The sequence below is a fragment of the Delphinus delphis genome, chromosome 16, assembly GCF_949987515.2.
Source record: "Delphinus delphis chromosome 16, mDelDel1.2, whole genome shotgun sequence".
In the NCBI taxonomy this organism is placed as follows: Eukaryota; Metazoa; Chordata; class Mammalia; order Artiodactyla; family Delphinidae; genus Delphinus; species Delphinus delphis.
In genome coordinates this window covers 27,308,900-27,328,401 of record NC_082698.1, presented here as the reverse complement: position 1 = coordinate 27,328,401, position 19,502 = coordinate 27,308,900, and the positions used below count along the sequence as shown (strand labels likewise).

The 19,502-nt window shown below is 37.7% G+C and overlaps 1 protein-coding gene across 2 annotated transcripts in view; it reads left to right on the top strand.

Annotated features, from left to right (window-relative positions):
• Positions 1-18,506, top strand: part of SLF2 (SMC5-SMC6 complex localization factor 2) — a 42,573-nt gene extending 24,067 nt beyond the window's left edge. For both annotated transcript variants that reach the window (XM_060034240.1, XM_060034239.1), the window contains exons 12-20: positions 2,155-2,257; positions 3,170-3,346; positions 4,716-4,813; positions 5,554-5,641; positions 7,880-8,011; positions 8,426-8,503; positions 10,158-10,244; positions 12,398-12,466; positions 14,913-18,506. In XM_060034240.1, the coding sequence (XP_059890223.1) occupies positions 2,155-2,257; positions 3,170-3,346; positions 4,716-4,813; positions 5,554-5,641; positions 7,880-8,011; positions 8,426-8,503; positions 10,158-10,244; positions 12,398-12,466; positions 14,913-14,948 (868 nt within the window). In that variant the 3' untranslated portion in view covers positions 14,949-18,506. The remainder of the gene's footprint in view (positions 1-2,154; positions 2,258-3,169; positions 3,347-4,715; positions 4,814-5,553; positions 5,642-7,879; positions 8,012-8,425; positions 8,504-10,157; positions 10,245-12,397; positions 12,467-14,912) is intronic.
• Positions 18,507-19,502: the final 996 nt, after the last annotated feature.

The following is a 19,502-nucleotide window of genomic DNA, read 5'->3' as shown; positions in this document are numbered from 1 at the left end:
GTGTGCAACAGATTTGTTTTCCTTTCTTCACTGTAGTGAACAGGTACTGTAGTGGAAATAGTGAAATAAAGATATATAATTATTTCATTAAGACATAATAAATGCAAATAATATTTAGCAAAATTGTTTTTTTGATTGATTATTTACCAACTGAAGAGTTGCCTCAGTCAGGTTTGGGAGCCGGGATATGGTGGCTGTAAGTCACCACCATTGCTGCGTAGTGGTAGGCAAAGATGAACCCAGGTAAGCAAGAGTAAGCTGGTGAAGGAATCAGCGAAACATAATCAAATACCTGTTTAAACAACATGAGCACGAGAGTGAATTCTGTTGAAATATCACAACTGACTCTTCTCACTAGGGCTCACATGCAGCTTATCCATTTTTGCTGGTATATATGTGCATGTTCACAGTAGCAAGTTGCTATCCAAATGGGAGGTTTGGAGTGAAAAATGTTTAAAGGTTGTTAGAGTAAATATTCAGGTGGGGAGAGTAAGATGTTAAAGGATACTAGGACAGTTCTTTTCTTTACCATTATTCTGCAGGAAATACAGACCTAGTCCTAACCTCTTTCTAGTCTGTATTCCATCAGTTGTCACATCCCTGTGTTCCTCTTCCTCTACCTATCTCACAACTATTCTTGCCTTTTCATTCCCGGTGTCAGTCTAACTCAGATCCTCGTTTCATGCCTAGCCTGGCAAAAATCTCCTTTTCCGTGGGGACTTTCCACCTCCAAGATATTTATTCCTTTCATTGTTACAGGATTCCTTTTATGAAAGCTTTTTTCTCCACTAGTAAACCTTTACACCTGTATTTAAGACTCTACAGTTGACTCTGACCTGTTTTCTGTTTTGTTCACCCTGTTGTTCTAACCAAATTGATTCTGTTGCTGTTCCTCCACATTAGCCATTGCTGCATGGGATCTTCCTCATGCTAGTCCCTCACCTCCATCCTCAGTGTCTGCTCACCAAAATTATCTGTCTCACTTGTTGAAGCACTGTTTATAAGAGTAGAATTACGAACATTACATATTGTTGACTATGTGCCAGACATGGTTCTGGGGGCTTAATGTAGAGTACTTCATTTAATAGTCACTACAACTACTAGATAGTTTTTTCATTCCCATTTACAGGTGAGTGAGGCACAGAAAGATTAAGTAACTTGCCTGAGGTTGTATAGCTAGGAATGGACACAGGACTACTGAGCAGATATTTTAAAAAATAAAGTTCTTCCCATGTAGTTATAGGAGTATCTCTAAGACATATTAAATGAAGAAAGAGAGGTGCACAACAGAGTGTATAGTATGCTACCATTTGTATTAAAGCAGTGGGGAGTGTATTCATATTTATTTATATGTATATAAAATGCCTGTGGGAGGAAGGACTAAAACTAGTACTGATTGTCTGTGAGGAGGGGAAATGAGTGGCTGAAGGCCTAGACTGGGAGGACAATTCTCTTCAGCACACTGTGCCTTAATTTCTTTTAACTTTTTTTTTTTAACCATATGAAAGGGTTATTTATTCAAAAAAAAATAAAGCAAGAAAATATTATCTATGTTTTGAAGGCCAAATTCATGTGTCTCCTCTTCCATGAACCTTCACTGATTCCTCAACCAAAATTGGGGTGCTTAGAATTGTTTATATTGCTGTGGAAGTTTTGTTCGGCCACTTATGAGGCCTTTAAATATTATGAGTTCTTTGTAGTCAGAGCCACCTTCTACATAGCTCTCTGACACCAAGAGCAACAGAGAGAACGCCTCATAAAAAGTAGCTGTTTGGCCTTTCTCACCTTCTGAGATGGCCCCCACTCTGTCTGTGGAGTGTGTTTCTCTCTAAATAAATCCATTTCTTACCTTTAAAAAAAAAAAAAAAGTAGCTGTTCAAGGGAAAACTAATGCATAGAAATAGAAATCAAATTTACCTGGAGTGGAGATAGCCGATTGACTCGGATCTGACATGAAGGGACTTTTGAGGTATTATAGAAATGTTCTGTTTCTTGATTTGGATGGTGGTTACACTAGTATACATATCATCAAAATTTTAAATGTGTGTATTCCTTTTATTGTATGTAAATTATACCTCAGTAAAACTTTTGTTGTTCAGTACTTCTCACAGTTTTGTGCATAATTTCACATTGTTTTTATTCACTCTTCGATAGTTCTGAAACACAGATGACACTGGGGGTGAAAGGAAGTGAAGGTTCTTCTTGTAAGCCAATATTTTCATCTCTCCCTGAAACCAACATTTTAAATGTGGTCAAGGTAGGAGAAAACTCTTTTTTGTATGTCTTTAGCACAGAGCTGGAACCACTTAGTTTTTTGCTTAATGGTTTTAAAACAAAATCAGGGACTTCCTTGGTGGTCCAGTGGTTAAGACTCCACGCTCCCAATGCAGGGGGCCCAGGTTCGATCTTAGGGAACTGGATCCCCTCAGGACGCATTGAAGATCCCGCACACAGCAACGAAGATCCCGTGTGCCACAACTAAGACCCAGCACAGCCAAATTAAAAAAAAAAAAAAATTCACTAGTGTTTTACCATGGGATTTCTAGTCTCTGAAATTTCTTAGCAATAATGTTCATATTAAAGGTTGTTTTTGCTGTTTTATTTATTTATTTTTTGTTTTGTTTTTTGGCCGCACTGTGCGGCATGCGGGATCTTAGTTCCCTGCGTGGAGTCTTAACCACTGGACCACTAACCCTGACACAAACCAGGGAAGTCCCTTATTTTTGTTTTAATATTAGGAACGAAAGGGAACTTTGAATCAGAGTTATGTGATTAAAATAGTTCTAGGAATACCTTTACCAAGAAGCTTTTTGCTACTAGTAGTTTTGAAACCAGTAATTTTTTAGAATTAGAATATATGAAGAAAAAAATTGTAACTTACAGTATAACTTAGTGACCAAGAATTAATAACAGTGTTAAAACATTTTTAGTGGCTGAATCAAATCAATGATATTGAACTGTTAAGAAAATTTTGAAAATTAAAAATGAGGAAGAAGATACTTATCAAGTCAACTATTAACATGAGTATTTCTTGCCTTCTTCCTAGACAACTGATGTTTCAATTTCTATATAGTTCTCTTTTGCATTTTTTGTTAAAAAGTTTTTATAATTAAACTCTTCAAGCAAAATATATCTCCTTAAGTTGTTTTGTCTCTGATATGTGTCAAAGTTTCTAGGCTTGTGTACATCTATACATCCGGAAGGTTACCAGGATTGTGAAATAATGTTACTGATTTTAATGTTGTTTAAAATGAGTCTGGAAAAACAACTGAAACAGATTCCTCTAGTAGACTTTCAAAGCCTCCTGATAAACCTGATGAAAAACATCAGAGATTGGAATACAAAGGTAACATTACTTAAAATTTTAATATTGTTTTTTGTATAGCATCACAATTTGACTTTCATAGTGCATGCAGAATTGAAAGTTTGTAACCTCAGTTAAGGTGCTCAGCAGATGAAAAATAAACTGAAGAAATGACTATCTGTGCTGGCACTGTATTTAAATTCATGAAACTGAATCTTTTCTAAAACTGCAGTTAATTCATTCCACAAAAAATGTGTTATGTTTACTGGGGATTTACTGTGGGCCGAGCATTAATGCAGGTGCTAGAGATAAAGCTGTGAAGAAGACAAAGCCCTTGCTCTCCCAGCACTTCTATTCTAGTCAAAGGGTTAGGTTATAAACAATGTAAATGTAGATTATAATATCACGTTAAGTTGTAATAAGTGCTACAAATTACAATAAAGCAGGACAAGGCAGGGATGCTCTACTATTTCATATGAGGCAGTTAAGGAAGCCCTTTCTGAAGTGACCTTTGAACAGAGACCTAAATGAAATGATAGAGTGAATCATACATAACAGCAAGAAGTTGAGTTGAATTTCTGCAGCCATTGGTGGTAAACATGTATAGTTTTTGTTAGGTTTTTTTAAATTATATTTTTCAGCCTTTTTTGGTGGAAAATGTCAAACATGCAAAAGTAGAGAGAAGAGTTTAATGAACCCCTAAATACTTATCACCCAACTTCAACAATTATCAAGATATAATCAATCTTATCTCATCTCTTACCCTCATCCCATACTTCCCTTCCCTACTCAGGGATTATTTTGAAGCAGTTCTGTTAGACTTTAAATACTGGAATAGTTGATTCCTAAAATTCAAGAAATCCCAAATCAGGAACATGTATTATCTTGTGCAACTCTCATTATATACCTTTGGAAACTGGTATGTGTACTTAGACTTTATTCTTCGAAGGACTGTTTAAATACAGATAGATATGATGTAGCACAAAACACAAAAGCCAAATGAAATTCTGGTAAATGTATCTATTCAGTCTATTCTAGAGTTTAAGATAAAACTGAATATGTGGGGGCTTCCCTGGTGGCGCAGTGGTTGGGAGTCCGCCTGCCGATGCAGGGGACACGGGTTCGTGCCCCGATCCGGGAGGATCCCACATGCTGCGGAGCGGCTGGGCCCGTGAGCCATGGCCGCTGGGCCTGCGCGTCCGGAGTCTGTGCTCCGCAACGGGAGAGGCCACAACAGTGAGAGGCCCACGTACCGCAAAAAAAAAAACACTGAATATGTGTACTCCATGCTGTTTCTAAAACTGAATGCTCTTTTTATAATAATGCTTCATTAAGAAGGGATGTGGGTGATCTGTTAGATATTTGATTCCACTGACCTATTTGAAAAATCTTGCTCACTGTTTGTTTTCAGGTGCCTGAACTCTGTCTGGCCATAAATGAACTCTCCAGTCATCCCCACAACCTTCTGTGGTTGGTACAGCTGGTCCCTAACTGGACATCACGTGGAAGGTATTGAAAAGTGAGAATTAAACACTAAGAAAAATGTATGTTTACATTAATGAAATGCTTTTAGGTCCTTTATTTCCTTTAATCATTCCTTGAATGTTAAATCAGAGTCTTTTATTTCATTTCATATTCAGTTGTGGGAAAAGGCATTGACAGCCTGATTCTGATACTTAGATCAGTTTGTAATATTCTTGATGTTTAATTTTAGCTTATCTGATAATATGGATGGCATATACCATGAAAATGAATCAGTTTGCTTTTTTTTTTTTTTTTTGGCTTTAGTAAAAAGAAATCCCAGGGCTTCCCTGGTGGCACAGTGGTTGAGAGTCCGCCTGCTGATGCAGGGGACGCAGGTTTGCGCCCTGGTCTGGGAAGATCTCACATGCCGTGGAGCGGCTGGGCCCGTGAGCCATGGCCGCTGAGCCTGCACGTCCGGAGCCTCCTGTGCTCCGCAAAAAAAAAAGAAATCCCGGCAGTAAAATAGATTTTCTAACAGTAAATCATCAGGGTCAAAGATAAAGGCTCTTAATGGTTTTCCTGAGCTTCAGGCAACTTTAACTTTGTGTACAAATATTTTACATGAAAATTTTACTGTTCTAGTATAGCTTTTATATTCTTGTATAGCCTTCTTTTGAAACATTAGCTATGTTTCGAATTAGAAGAACTTCTTTTTGCAAACTTCATTTGCTTCTTAAGCAGTATTCATTAAACACATTCTAAATACTTTAAAATTCTAATTCCAGGCAACTGAGACAGTGCCTCAGCCTAGTGATTATTTCAAAGCTTTTGGATGAGAAACATGAAGATATCCCTAATGCGAATAATCTGCAGGTATAAATAACATTTTTGTTTTCTTTTAATAAATGGGAGAGCTAGTGACGTGTAGAGAAAATTGATGGATCCTACGTCAAAAATACTGAGGTTATGGGCTTCCCTGGTGGCGCAGTGGTTGAGAGTCCACCTGCCGATGCAGGGGACGTGGGTTCGTGCCCCGGTCCGGGTAGATCTGGGCCCGTGAGCCATGGCCGCTGAGCCTGTGCTCCGCAACGGGAGAGGCCACAACAGTGAGAGGCCCGCGTATCGCAAAAAAAAAAAAAAAAAAAAAAAAATAAGATCCTAACTCAGGCATAATACTATTCATGTAATCTTTAGCATGGTACTTAACTAATGAGACCCAGTTTCTTTATGTGTGAAATAGAGACAGTATCACACTCTCTACCACATAGGATGGTTGTGGACAATTAGATGAATTAATGTATTAAAAGTACTGGGAAAGGGCTTCCCTGGTGGCACAGTGGTTAAGAATCTGCCTGCCAATGCAAGGGACACAGGTTTGAGCCCTGGTCCAGGAAGATCCCACATGCCATGGAGCAACTAAGCCTGTGCGCCACGACTACTGAGTCTGTGCGCTGCAACTACTGAAGCCCGCACACCTAGAGCCCGTGCTTTGCAGCAAGAGAAGCCACCGCAATGAGAAGCCCACGCACTACAACGAAGAGTAGCCCCCGCTTGCCACAATTAGAGAAAGCCTACGCGCAGCAATGAAGACCCAATGCAGCCAAAAATAAATTAAAAAAAAAAAAAAAGTACTGGGAAAATCGTAATGTGCTATATAAATATGACATTATTTAATTAGTTCACCTTGTCAATGTTAGTAATTTTATCACAAGATTAGAAATTGTAGAACTGTTAAACATTAATTTCATCTTGTACCTATTTTAATATTAAAGTCTTTAAATTATAGAGCTTAAATGTGGTTGCCCAGTAGTGAATATATCATGTATGAGTGTGTATATGAGTGTGTATAAACATGTCCTATAGAAACCCCACTCTGAGAAGTCCTGAAGGCTTTTTACAAGCATAGTAACACTAATGGGGTTATTCATAGTTGAATCTGAAAACTCAACACAGAACCTGATCTAGATGTGGTGTTCTTGTTTGAACTGCAGTTCAGTACAAGATAATCCGTTAGGTCCTACAGATTAAGAAAAAAAAATGAATAAGATAGAGACTCTGACCTTGAAAATATAATGTAGTGGTCGAAACAGAATTAAGCAACCATTGTGGTACAGTGTAGCAAGAACTGTGATGGAAGTATGCACAAGGTGCTGTGAGACAGAGAGATTGAAAGGACAGCTGGTTTCTACATTAGTAGAGTTGACGTAGATTTCATTTTAGATTTTTTTGGGGGACCACACCTGAGCCACGAGGGTAATTAGCAAATAGCTCTCAGTCCTTTCAGTGATATTTACTGCCATCAAGAGAGAATTCTTGGACTTCCCTGGTGGCATAGTGGTTAAGAATCCGCCTACCAATGCAGGGGACACGGGTTCAGGCCCTGGTCCAGGAAGATCCCACATGCCGCGGAGCAGCTAAGCCCGTGCTTCACAACTACTGAAGCCCGCGTGCTTAGAGCCCGTGCTCCGCAACAAGAGAAGCCACCTCAATGAGAAGCCCCACGCACTGCAGCGAAGAGTTGCCCCGACTCGCCGCAACTAGAGAAAAGCCCATGTGCAGCGACAAAGACCCAACGCAGCCATAAATAAATAAATAAATTTATTTATTTTTAAAAAGAATTCTTTTCAGAATTCAGTAATGCTACTCACAGGGAGGAAGATTCAACTCTGCTGCCTTTCAAATAATTTCTCAAAGAAAGTCCTCCCTTTGACCTCTATTGTAATGCCATTTGGTCTCCTCCTTAAGTTTTCATCCTCAATTACAAGTACTAAATCTTTAATATCCCTTTTAGGGAATTCCCTGGTGGTCCAGTGGTTAGGGCTTAGCACTTCACTGCTGGGGCCTGGGTTCAATCCCTGAACAAAGAAATAAGATCCTGCAAGCTGCATGGCACAGCCATAAAAATAAAATAAGATCCCTTTAAAGCAATTGGGGACTTTTTTTTACTCTCATTTTATTGCAGTGAAGTTTAATAGTACAGAAAAGTCACATGACCTTGGTGGGTCAATTGGGGACTTTTAAGTTAAGTGAATATCACTGGACTATAAGAAGCTAAAGGGGCAAAATTAGAGAAGGCAAAAATTATTCAGTGTCTCCTCTTTCTTTTGATAGATATCAGTCTTGCATCGCTATCTTGTGCAAATGAAGCCTTCAGATTTGTTGAAGAAAATGGTCTTGAAGAAAAGGGCTGAACAACCAAATGGCACTATTGATGATAGTCTTCATTTGGAACTTGAAAAGCAGGTATCCACGGCTAGATCATCTCAAAAGATGATCTTAACCATGGACGTTTCTGGGTTTAGAGACTAGATAACATTCTAGCAAACACAATTATATAGTGAATGATATTTTTGTTTATTACTGTCATGAAATTCTTCAGTTGACTTGAGGATTGAGGTAAAAGGATGGTTGTTGGTAATTTAATACTGGGAGTATTTTTTGTAGCCCTTTACTAGGGCAGTCGTGAGGTGGTAAAAGGAATGCACTTGAGTTAGAAATCAGAAACCTGGGATAAATGCTTGGCTTTTCCTTACTAACCAGCTCAGTTAACTTGAGCAAATCCTTAATCCTTCCTAGGCAGCTTTCCTAATGTATAAACTGGGATGACATGTATTCTAGCTAATTCATGGGTGTTGATTTTATTCATTTCTCTACCAGGCATATTACCTGACCTACATTCTTCTTCATTTAGTCGGTGAAGTTAGTTGTTCTCACTCTTTTTCTTCTGGACAACGGGTAGGTATTTTTTAGTGTTTTTTGTTTTTAATAAGTGTCACTATTGATGGAATAAATGAACATTCTTTATATAGGAGAAAACTTAATAAAATAACTTTTATCAAGTTACCTTTGGATTCTCTATAGAAATCCGAGTGTACACTGGAAAGAGAGAAGTAATAGTAACCTTGCAGCCATGTCACTGACAAAAATTATTTGTCTACACATGTTAGTTCTGTTTACTGGAGTGGGACTTAACTGTGATAACTTGGCAGTAGTGTAATACATTAATAAGATATCAAGATCACCAGATACCAAATGGGCTAGCTCTTAGCTGGTTTCTTCCCATCTCTACTCCCACTCCACTTCCTTTTTATTTAGAAATAATGTTTGCCTTCAAAATTAAACTGATGGTAAGTCAGGCTACTTCAGATATGCATTTCTAAATTATCTCACCATATTAAGATTTTCATTTTGAATTATTTTATTCTTCCTGTCCTATCATGTTCCATACTCCTGGGGAAAGTTCTTGTTTAATTCTTCATGTTTCACACCTTAGGTAATCCAACCCCTGTTTAAAACTTTGTATCTCCTTAGGCCTGATCAGAAGGACACAAGACTGGTTCATGTCTTTTTATAAACACTGCTGTACATAGAACTATTGTTTGCTCTCCTGATTGGAACCTAACATAGTCATCTATCTGTTCTTATATATGGTCTTTACATTTTTAAATTATTTTTTTCTGGTTAGAAAACAATCAATGATTATTGCTTTAAAATTCAATTATTATAAAACCATATAAGGTAGAAAGTGAAAGACTTCATAATCCAGTGCCCTCCTATAAATTTCTCCATAATTTATGCATATACTAACATAATTATATTTTAATGAGGTCATGTTATTCATATTATTTGCAACTTGTCTTTCTTTTTCCCCCCACTGTAAATTACTGGCACGTCTATCTCATAACTGTAGTATTTCAAAACGTTTATTGATGAACATTCCTTTCTGTGTGATTACACACAGTGCTAACACAAACCTTTGGAAGCATTTCTGTAGGGTAAATTCCTAGAAGTAGAAATGCTAGATCAAAGGTTATAAATATTTCAAATTTTAATTATTTAAAAATGGTTGTTATCACATTTCCCTCCCAAAAAATGTTCATTTACATTCTCACCTTAGTATATTCAACCTTAGTATATATATATGAGTGTGACTGTTTTGGACTATACACTTCTAAAACTTAGGGCACTTAATTTTTCGAGGAACTACCACTAAACCTCCTTTTGTTCATAGAGAAAAAAATAGGTTAGCTGTTACTTGAATATTTCATTAGAGAATGTGTTAATGGAAAGACTCTTAAATTTCTAGGCACTACTTCACAGTCTGAATTCCAGGGTTAATTTTCATTAATGTGCCTTAATACATAGCAAAACAACCTTTATTTTTGTGTATATTTTATGCATTAACTAGCAATAAACTATAACAGTCTTATTGTTGTGGCAGTTAGTACTTTTTACTGATATGACTGCTATTATGTTGGATAGTTAATATCAGAAATTGCTAAGGTAGATTTTTTAAAATGATTGTTAGCTGTCCTAGCTACATGATCTTTTCTTTGTTAATTTGTAATGCTTCAGAGTTGTTTTCATCCCTTGCATTTGTTTTACACAGAAACACTTTGTGCACCTCTGTGGGGCTTTAGAAAAGCATGTTAAGTGTGATATTAGGGAAGATGCAAGACTGTTTTATAGAACTAAGGTAAGTGTGTGTTTTTCTTATTGTTAGCTTTTTGTTTGTTTGTTTAACCTTGGTTTCGTTAATACTTGAGTAATACGTATAAGCCTCTCTTTAAGAAGGAACATATAAGATTAGAAATATGACTTTCTCCTTTAATAACAAATTAACTTCTACTAAGTACTTCTAGCTAGATTGAAAGTAAAGCAGGGGGGGGAATCTCAAAGCAAATACATTTTAAGACAAGCTGAATATATGAGTATGGAGTTAGGAAAGCAACTTCGGTATTAATAAAACAATTTGACGATTTTTCCTGAAACATAACAGGATTTTCTGGAAACTTTTTCTTCTAAGGATTTTTTTTATTCTAAATCATCTTTTAGCTTTTGTAGTGTAGAGCCGATCCATTCTTGCCATTTGTGTTTGGATAGTCATTGAATGTGAGGTTTCAGCTTTGTAACTTTATATTTTACATTAATTAGCTGTAAAGGTTAGATATTTCAACAATTCCCATTTAGATTTAGTATCTGTATTTAAATAGATTTAAGTTAAATACAAAAATGAGCAGCTAATGAAATTGTATCAGATTGCAGATTTTCAAATACATGTAGCGGATAGCTCTTTGCCTTAGAGTGGAAACTGTAGTTTCAGAAGCACATTCTTTTGAACATTAACTAGAGTTACTGGCCCATAGAACTTGGTGGTAGTGGCTACTGCTGACAGACATGCTAAGGAGGACCACCCAAGGTTTTTGTTTCTTAAAGCCAAGAGGCTGGGCATAGACTGGTGCCAGGGCTCCTCTTACTTAGAGCAGAGAATGACACAGAGGTCTGTGGCAGTTGCTTTCAGGGGATGGTCTTGCTGAAATAGATGAATTGCATGCCTCTCCACAAGCCTCTGGTAGAAAAAGGTGGTGCTTGTTTTAGAGAAACTGAATCTGCTGAACTCTAAATGGAGAAAAAAGCAGACCTTGAAATAACTTAAAGCAACTATAAAATTCCTGACCTGTTTAAAACACTTTGTTGGGACTTCCCAGGCAGTCTAGCGGTTAAGACTGTGCATCCACTGCGGAGGGCGTGGGTGCGATCCCTGGTCAGGGAACTAAGATCCCACATGCCGTGTGGCACGACCAAATAAATAAATTAATTTAATTAAATAAAACATTTTGTCAAGCAATTATGTCCAGGAACTAACTGAGAATCTCTAATATGGTAGGAGTTTCACACAGAGACTTGCTAAACCTCCAAATACAGGAATAGATCAGGTATTTAAAGAGGATTCATAGGGGCTTCCCTGGTGGCACAGTGGTTGAGAGTCCGCCTGCCGATGCAGGGGACACGGGTTCGTGCCCCAGTCCGGGAAGATCCCACATGCCGCGGAGCGGCTAGGCCCGTGAGCCATGGCCACTGAGCCTGCACATCCGGAGCCTGTGCTCTGCAACGAGAGAGGCCACAACAGTGAGAGAGGCCCGCGTACTGCTAAAAAAAAAAAGAAGAGGATTCATAGTGTAGTCTCCCTTTGAACAACACGGATTTGAGTACTGATTCTGTCCAAACCATTTTAGCTTCCTGCCCTTGGGTAAGTCATTTATCACTTTCTTTGTTTTTGAGGCAGAGAGAGCAGTATGATTTTCTGCTGTGCGGCGTCTTGGCACCACTAACCCCCGCGTTGTTCAAGAGTCCACTGTACTTTGCAAAAACCTAGAGAGGCTTAACATTGAATTTTGGATCTTGTAATAGTGTGAAAAGGAACAGATGACAACCCTTTTTTTGTGGCCTTGAGTCTTTCAAATAGAACTTGGAAGGCAGGGAACAGCCAAAGCTTTGGGTCCTGTAACAAAGGCCACTCTTCAGCTTCCCTTTTGGGTGTTCAAAAGACAGCAAGTTGAAAATATAAGTGTCTTGAAGGCAGGGAGTGTGTTTTTCTGGATGATCGTTAGTAACTAATGGGAAAATGGAGTCCTAAGCATTCAGTATTTTAGATATGGTGATGAAGGAAGGTCTTAGTAATCACTATGACTTGAAAGCCCCTCCAGAAGTTGAGGAGTTTATTCTCTCTTTCTTAACAGAAACCACATTGAGTTGTTGGGTGTGGGTCTGTCACAGCTATCAGGTCTTTTGTATCAAGCATTAAATTGTTTTGCTCTGATCCCTTTTCCCCTTCTTGATATTTTTAAGGTAAAAGACTTGGTTGCCAGGATACATGGAAAATGGCAGGAAATAATCCAGAACTGTCGACCTACTCAGGTGTCGTTTTATTAAACAGTTTCATTTATTCTCAGTAGTTTTGCTAAATGTTATTTCTTCATACTGTTAAAAAAAATCATGACAGAGCACTTGCTTCTAGGTATCCTAAAATGAACTGAAAACCCCAGTATAATATTTTATGTATGGTTTTTAAATTTCTGTTTGCTCTTATATTCATTAATTTATTTCCAAAGGTGTTTGACCCCATTTTAAAATGTTACACTGCATCAAATGGAGGTTATTTCTCGTGGAGTATTTTTCTTAATATCTTTATTAAGATAAAATTCACATATCATTCATTTCACCCAAAGTGTACAGTATTTTTTAGTATATGCACAGAGTTGTGCAGTCATCACCACAATCTAACTTTAGAACATTTTTGTCACTCCAAAAAGAGATCACATACCTATTAGCAGTCACTTCTCATTCCCAACCACCTGCACTCCTGTCCCCACTCCACGCCCTAGGCAACCACTAATCCACTTTCTGTCTGTATAGAGTTGCCTGTTTTTTATATTTCATACAAATGGAATCATATATGATGTAGTCTTTTATGACTGGCTTCTTCTATGTAACATAATGTTAAGTTAATCCGTATTGTAGCATGTTGTATGTCCTTTCTATTGCCAAATAATATTTCATTATGGATATACCACATTTTATATATCTACTTATTAAATGGACATCTGAGTTGTTTCCACTTCCTGGCTGTTATGAGTAATGCTTCCATGAACATTTGTATATAGGTTTTGGTGTAAATGTATGATTTCAAATGAAAACATTTTGGGCATATACCTGGGAGTGGGATTGTTGGATCATATAGTAATTCTGTGTTAAATGTTTTGAGGAACTGCCAGACTGTTTTCCAAAGTGGCTTCACTGTTTTACATTCCCACCAGAATGTGTGAGGTTTCTGATTTCTCCACGTTCTTGCCAACACTTGTTATTATCTGTCTTTTTGATATAGTCATAGTAGGGGGTTGGACATGGAATGTCATTGTGATTTTAATTTGCATTTCCCTAATAACTAATGATGTTGAGCATCTTTTTATGTGTTTATTGGCCACTCATATAGCTTCTTTGAAGAAATGTCTGTTCAAATCCTTTGCCCATTTTTAAATTTTCTAATTGTAAGAATTTTCCATGTGTTCTAAATATAAGTCCCTCATTAGGTATATAATTTGCAGGTATTTTCTCCCATCCTGTATGTTGTCTTTTATTGTTTTGATGATATTATTTGTAGAACAGAAGTTTTTCGTTATGATGAAGTTCGGTTTTATCTTTTTTTTTCTTTTGTCACTTAGGGTTTTGGTGTTATATCTAAGGAGACTTTCCTTAAGAGGAGCATTGTTTAAACACCTGATATTAAGTTTGCCATCCTGCTTATTTACAAACCAACTAATATGGGATTGTCGAAAATGCTTCTCAAATTTTATTTATTTATTTTTAATTTGGCCATGCCATGTGGCTTGTGAGATCTTAGTTCCCAGACCAGGGATTGAACCTGTGCCCTCAGCAGTGAAAGCACAGAGGCCTAACTGCTGTACTGCCAGGGAATTCCCTGCTTCTCAAATTTTAATGTACATAGGCTTCAATAAGGAACTTGTTGAAATACGGATTTTGATTTAATAGATCTGGAGTGTAGCCTGAGATATTCTGCATTCCTAACAGGTTCTCAGACTGATGCCAATGCTGTTGATCCGGGGACCATACTTTCATTAGATAGGGCCTAGAAGTTGCTTATATTTTATATAAAAGTAGCAGGAACACTGAAGATTAGTTAAGAAAATCGGTCTCACTGTGTTATGACACTTTGGCTCTTTTGCTGTTGGTGTTCTTCATAAGATAGAGAAGTCTTTGAGAAATCTTAAGTTAACATTTTGTTGTTCTTGTTTTAGTTTTTAATCTCAGTAGACTTTTTTTTTAGGCTTGCCATTTTTGTTCATGTAACATTAAAACAGAAAAGAATTTAATACCAAAACTTTATATTAATCAGCTTAACAGGGACTTCCCTGGTGGTGCAGTGGTTAAGACTCCACACTCCCAATGCAGGGGCTCCGGGTTTGATCCCTGGTCAGGGAACTAGATCCCGCATGCCGCAACTAAAAAAGATCCCACATGCCGCAACTAAGACCTGGCACTGCCAAATAAATAAATATTTTAAAAATCAGCTTAACTTTTTACTTAATCTTTTTAAATATGTCGCTCCACATGTGTGTGTTACTGAGGAAAACATCTTGTACTTATTTATACTTTTTAAAAATTTTTAGACTATAAAATGTGAAACTTGAATCTGATTACTGTAAATTTTCAGAGCAATTTATAATATCAAAACTTTATTACTTTCATTATCAAAGCGCATTGTCTGATGATTAGTGGTTTTATAAGGATTAATTCATAATCTGATTTTCCTTTATTCTGTTTTTTTCCCCCTTCCCTTTTCTAGGGGCAGCTTCATGACTTCTGGGTACCAGATTCTTAACAGGAGTTTCAGCAGCAAAATTATGAACCAAGAGAAATTCAATAAGAGTCTTTCCTAAAGGAGTAGAAAGTAGTACAGAACCCAGTGGAAGGCCAAGAAAATGTTCAGCAAATGTGCTACTTGAATATCTAGTATGAAGCTGGTAATGAAGAAATTGCCATTTCTGAAGCAGATACGAAATGCGATCCGCTTAAAAAGGCAACCAGCCTTTTAAAAGAGCAGAATCCCATAACAAGAGGGGAGGGGTGGAAGCAGCTGATAGTTGCATGTCTAACCTTCCCCTGTTAACTCTTGTTAAATTTTAAGCCAGTTATCTTTTTTGTTTGTTTGTTTGGATTGTATTTGCGGCACTTGGATAATCACAGAAAGGATGGAAGAAAGGGTTTGGATGAACTTGAGGAGATGGACATGGAAACCAAGATCAAGTTCCAGTTTGGTTTAATTTTCCATCTTGGTTATTTTACGACTCAAAGGGAACACTTAGAACTGAGTTTACTAATAGAAAGGATAAATCTCTTCTGTTACTCCTGCAAACCACTGGCGGGTTTTAATCCATGTATTTTTCTTGGCTATTCAAGATTATAAATCTGTTGGGTTTTTAAAATACATCGAAACAAACAGTTGAGAAACAGAAGTTTGGTATATTGTCAGATCCCCTTAAGGGGAAGAGTTTAAGCTATAAAATAGTGGCTCTGTTTTTATTCCAAAACATACATATGCAGTTTGTTTTGGATTTTCTTTAAGTGCATATATATATATATATATATGTGTGTGTGTGTATATATATATATATATATATATTTTTTTTTAATACTGGTTAAATTTTAGAATCTTGGCTAAATCTTAGAATTCTGGCCCTTTGTAGCCATATTACAGAAGTCTATATTGTAAAAGCTTAAAGATCTGGACAAGTTTCCAAAAACCTTACTTTCATGAGTATATAACCTTGGCAGAGACCTGAATGGCATTTATTCTTTGGTACACTACGCACGCGTGTGTATTTGTGTGCGCATGTGTGCTTGTATTTTAAATTTGTTGCACTTGAAAACCACAGCTGCTCTAAATTCTTAAACACTGGAAAGCCATCCTTTGGTTTAAATGGTGGAGGGTTAGTAGAAGTGCACATGCTGGTCTTAGCCTAAGGGCCTTTTGAAGCCTTTGGTAGTAATAGCCTCTTACTAGCTAACTGAAAAATTCTTTTGTTGACTGTCCCTTTTAGGAGGGTTTGTTTCTTGAAAGATAATGCCAGCTTTGTTTTCCTTTCTTTCAATATTGACTTGGATGACACTGCTCTCCTGAGCACTCTGCTTCCTCCAATTGTGGGGGAAGGATGATGGAGGGGAAGGGAATTGGTCTTGACGTTTAAATGGGTTTGAGAGGGGAGAAAATAAATTTTGAAAACTAGCTTTCTACCTCTAAATTGAGGCTTAGGAGTAAAAACCATTTTATCTTAAATTTATCATTTAAAATAGTATCAGTAACTTTTGAGCCCATGTCAAGCATTGAGCAGTTGGAGATTTTATAGGGAAGACTAAGTTAATCCAGTTCCCAAGAACCCAGGCTGAATGAGGCTTCAAGAGTCAGACCAACAAAAGTTTTATTCTGTGTTGAGTTTACTGGTAAGAATATTATTATCTTGATACTACCTCTCAAGGGTATTGTTAGAAAATGCCACTTATGGTTAATGAGATAGATACAAAGAGTTATATTGACAGAAGCTTGAAACTCTGGCATCTATCTGCCCAACAATGGGGGCTTTCACTCTCTGTAATTTAATACTTTGTAGATACATTATTTGTGTGTAATTTTATAAGTGTCCATATTTTTCTCATTTTGCATTGTGTAAAGTGTACAATATCTCAAAGTATAAAATACTGCTTATATTGCTTGTAATTACAGTGTGTAAATATTTTCTAATTGTGTACATTGACAGGGGGACAAGTGGGTTATTCAGGTTTTTTTTTTTGAGTGACCCTTTTGTATTGCAGTTTCAACAGATAACTGCCCATCAAATTTAAAACCACTTTGATACATTTTTATTTAGCAGTTCCAATAAGAAAAGTCTCTATTTTTAATTGTCTTTCTCCATTAGAGAAAAATACTTCATCTGTCCCTTTAAAATCAATGGCCAAACATCAGTTGGGACCCTTGTATTTATGACTTTGGTAGGTGTCTTTAGTCTCCAGGTCATATTCCAGCCAGTATTTGCATTGGGGTTCTCAAAAATTTTTGTGAGTCTCTTTAGCACAATTAGCCCATGGTTTTTCTCCCAAATTAAGTATTATCCTTTTCCCTCTGAGTCCCCATGCTTTGTCTCCCTCCTGCTGCTGTTGCCCAGTGAATGGGATGGTAGTGGGGGAGAATACGTTCATTGCACAGAGAATGTCAGGCCACTTTTTTGGACTTGGCAAACAAAGCTTGCACTGAGTGGTGGTGTGTTTGGCAATATTACTGTGCCAAAAATCACCTTGTCTAATTTTCTGGATATGTATGTCAAACTTATTACCCTTATTGCAAGCTGAAAAATAAGGTACTTGTGTTTATGCTTCTGTGTGTAACTGTTTGCCTTTTCTAAACTGCTTTTCTTGTTATCCTAAAATATAATTCTTTTGGGTATATCAAGTTAAATGAAGAGGCTTTCCATGCACAAAATGCATCTATGTAGCAGTAAAGTAACAGCATTTGTACATTTTCTGTCTATCTCCTGAGGGCAGTGGTGCCTTTGTCACCTTTTAGAAGGCTGGCATTTTGTTTTTGTTTTGAAGTACAAGTAATAGCTTGCTTTGGACTTCACAAAAATCTCCCCAGATGTAAAAGAAAATGGTGTGTTGTCATCCAGGCTCAGTTGGAGCATTTGTATTTTTATTTCTGTCAAAACAAGTATAGTTGGTGGGGACTGGCCAGTAATAATGTGTGGAGTCTTTAAACCAAGAGTAGTTTTCAAATTTAAAAAAACAAAAATTTAAGAGGTGACCCATTAACAAGTGACTGAGTTGGAGAATTAGGGGAGGACTGTTCTGGTTTGTCTCTAAGGAGACAAGTTAGGGTACAGGTGGCTTGGGCATATAGAGCATGATCTGCAGTTATTTCTTATTCATTAACAGTGTTGGTGCACCTCCTTATCTGTGTGTTTGTTTTCCCTGGGCAATCCTATCAGCCAGTTAATCCACCAGCTTTTATGAAGTTTACAAGTAAATGCAGATTTCCTTTTTCTTTCCTCTTTTTTTTTAATTTTATACTATTTACATCTTGTTTTAAGTCCTATGAATGTATGTGTCTGTTATTAAAATGGCTTTTTCTTCATTTTGGACATGTGTTTAGTAATATTTGTTTGGGAGTGGGGATGGTTAAGTATCTGGAATGTCCTGATTCTTCCCCTGCCCCACCTAGGTTGTTTTTTTTGTTTGTTTTTTGTGGGTTTTTTTTTTTGCGGTACGCAGGCCTCTCACTGTTGTGGCCTCTCCCGTTGCAGAGCACAGGCTCCAGACGCCAGGCTCAGTGGCCATGGCTCACGGGCCCAGCCGCTCCGCGGCATGTGGGATCTTCCCGGACTGGGGCACGAACCCGTGTCACCTGCATCGTCAGGCGGACTCTCAACCACTGCGCCACCAGGGAAGCTCTAGTTTTTAAACTGATTTCTTCCTTTCTTCCTCTTGCATTGGATTCTCCAGTCAGATTTTTAGCTTGTTGTTTCCTGTTTCTGGAATACATAAAGCCATAGTTGTACATAGTTCACTTTTATATAACCCAATTAATAATTTGCTGCATCCTTTGCAGTCAGGAATTTGGTAATCTCATTTTTAGATTACCTCATTTACTATGTCCATTCAACAACTGTTAAGTACCTACTGCATGCTAAGCACTCTTTTTAGGTAAACAACATAAACAGCTCTCATGAATCTTACTTTCTGAAATCCAGGTGAAAATATTTTCGGTTATTAGGCAAAGGGGCCTGGAAGAGAATTCCCTTGGCCTGGCTCCCTTGTTCTAGAGCTCAGGGCAAAGAAAGGGGAAGCCATACAGTGCAGAGGCAGAGCTTAGGACCACTTCCAACTTGCCAGGCAGATACAGCTCTGGATATGCCACCTGAGAGGAGACATAGGTTGAGACCTCCTTAGAGGAGAAAGGCTTGCCTCGTAGAGTGTACACAAGTGGGATGACCACCAGGTCACTTTGGCCTTCTTGCCACCTCCTGAGGTATCTGAGGTTGGCACTGAGTTCTGTGAGAACATGAGGAGCTGTGTCCCTTAGTCCACTGGACCCCTGCAGTTTAATTTCTCTCCTGTCTGGTACCATGGGGCTAGCAGTCTTCCTGCCTTCCCTCTACTGTCCCCCAACCCACTTTCCCACAAGGACTGCAGATTTATTTTTCATAGCCATGTCTCTCCTGGTCTTCCCAGCTTGGACTTCCTTACTCAATCTGTCAGCTCTTTTTGAGGATTTTTTTCTGCAGTCTTTTCTGCACTACTTGCTGACTTTTCCCTTCTGTTTCTTACTAGGAACCTTCTCATCTCATCAAATCAAACTCACTTTCCTCTTTCATGCCCCTTCCCT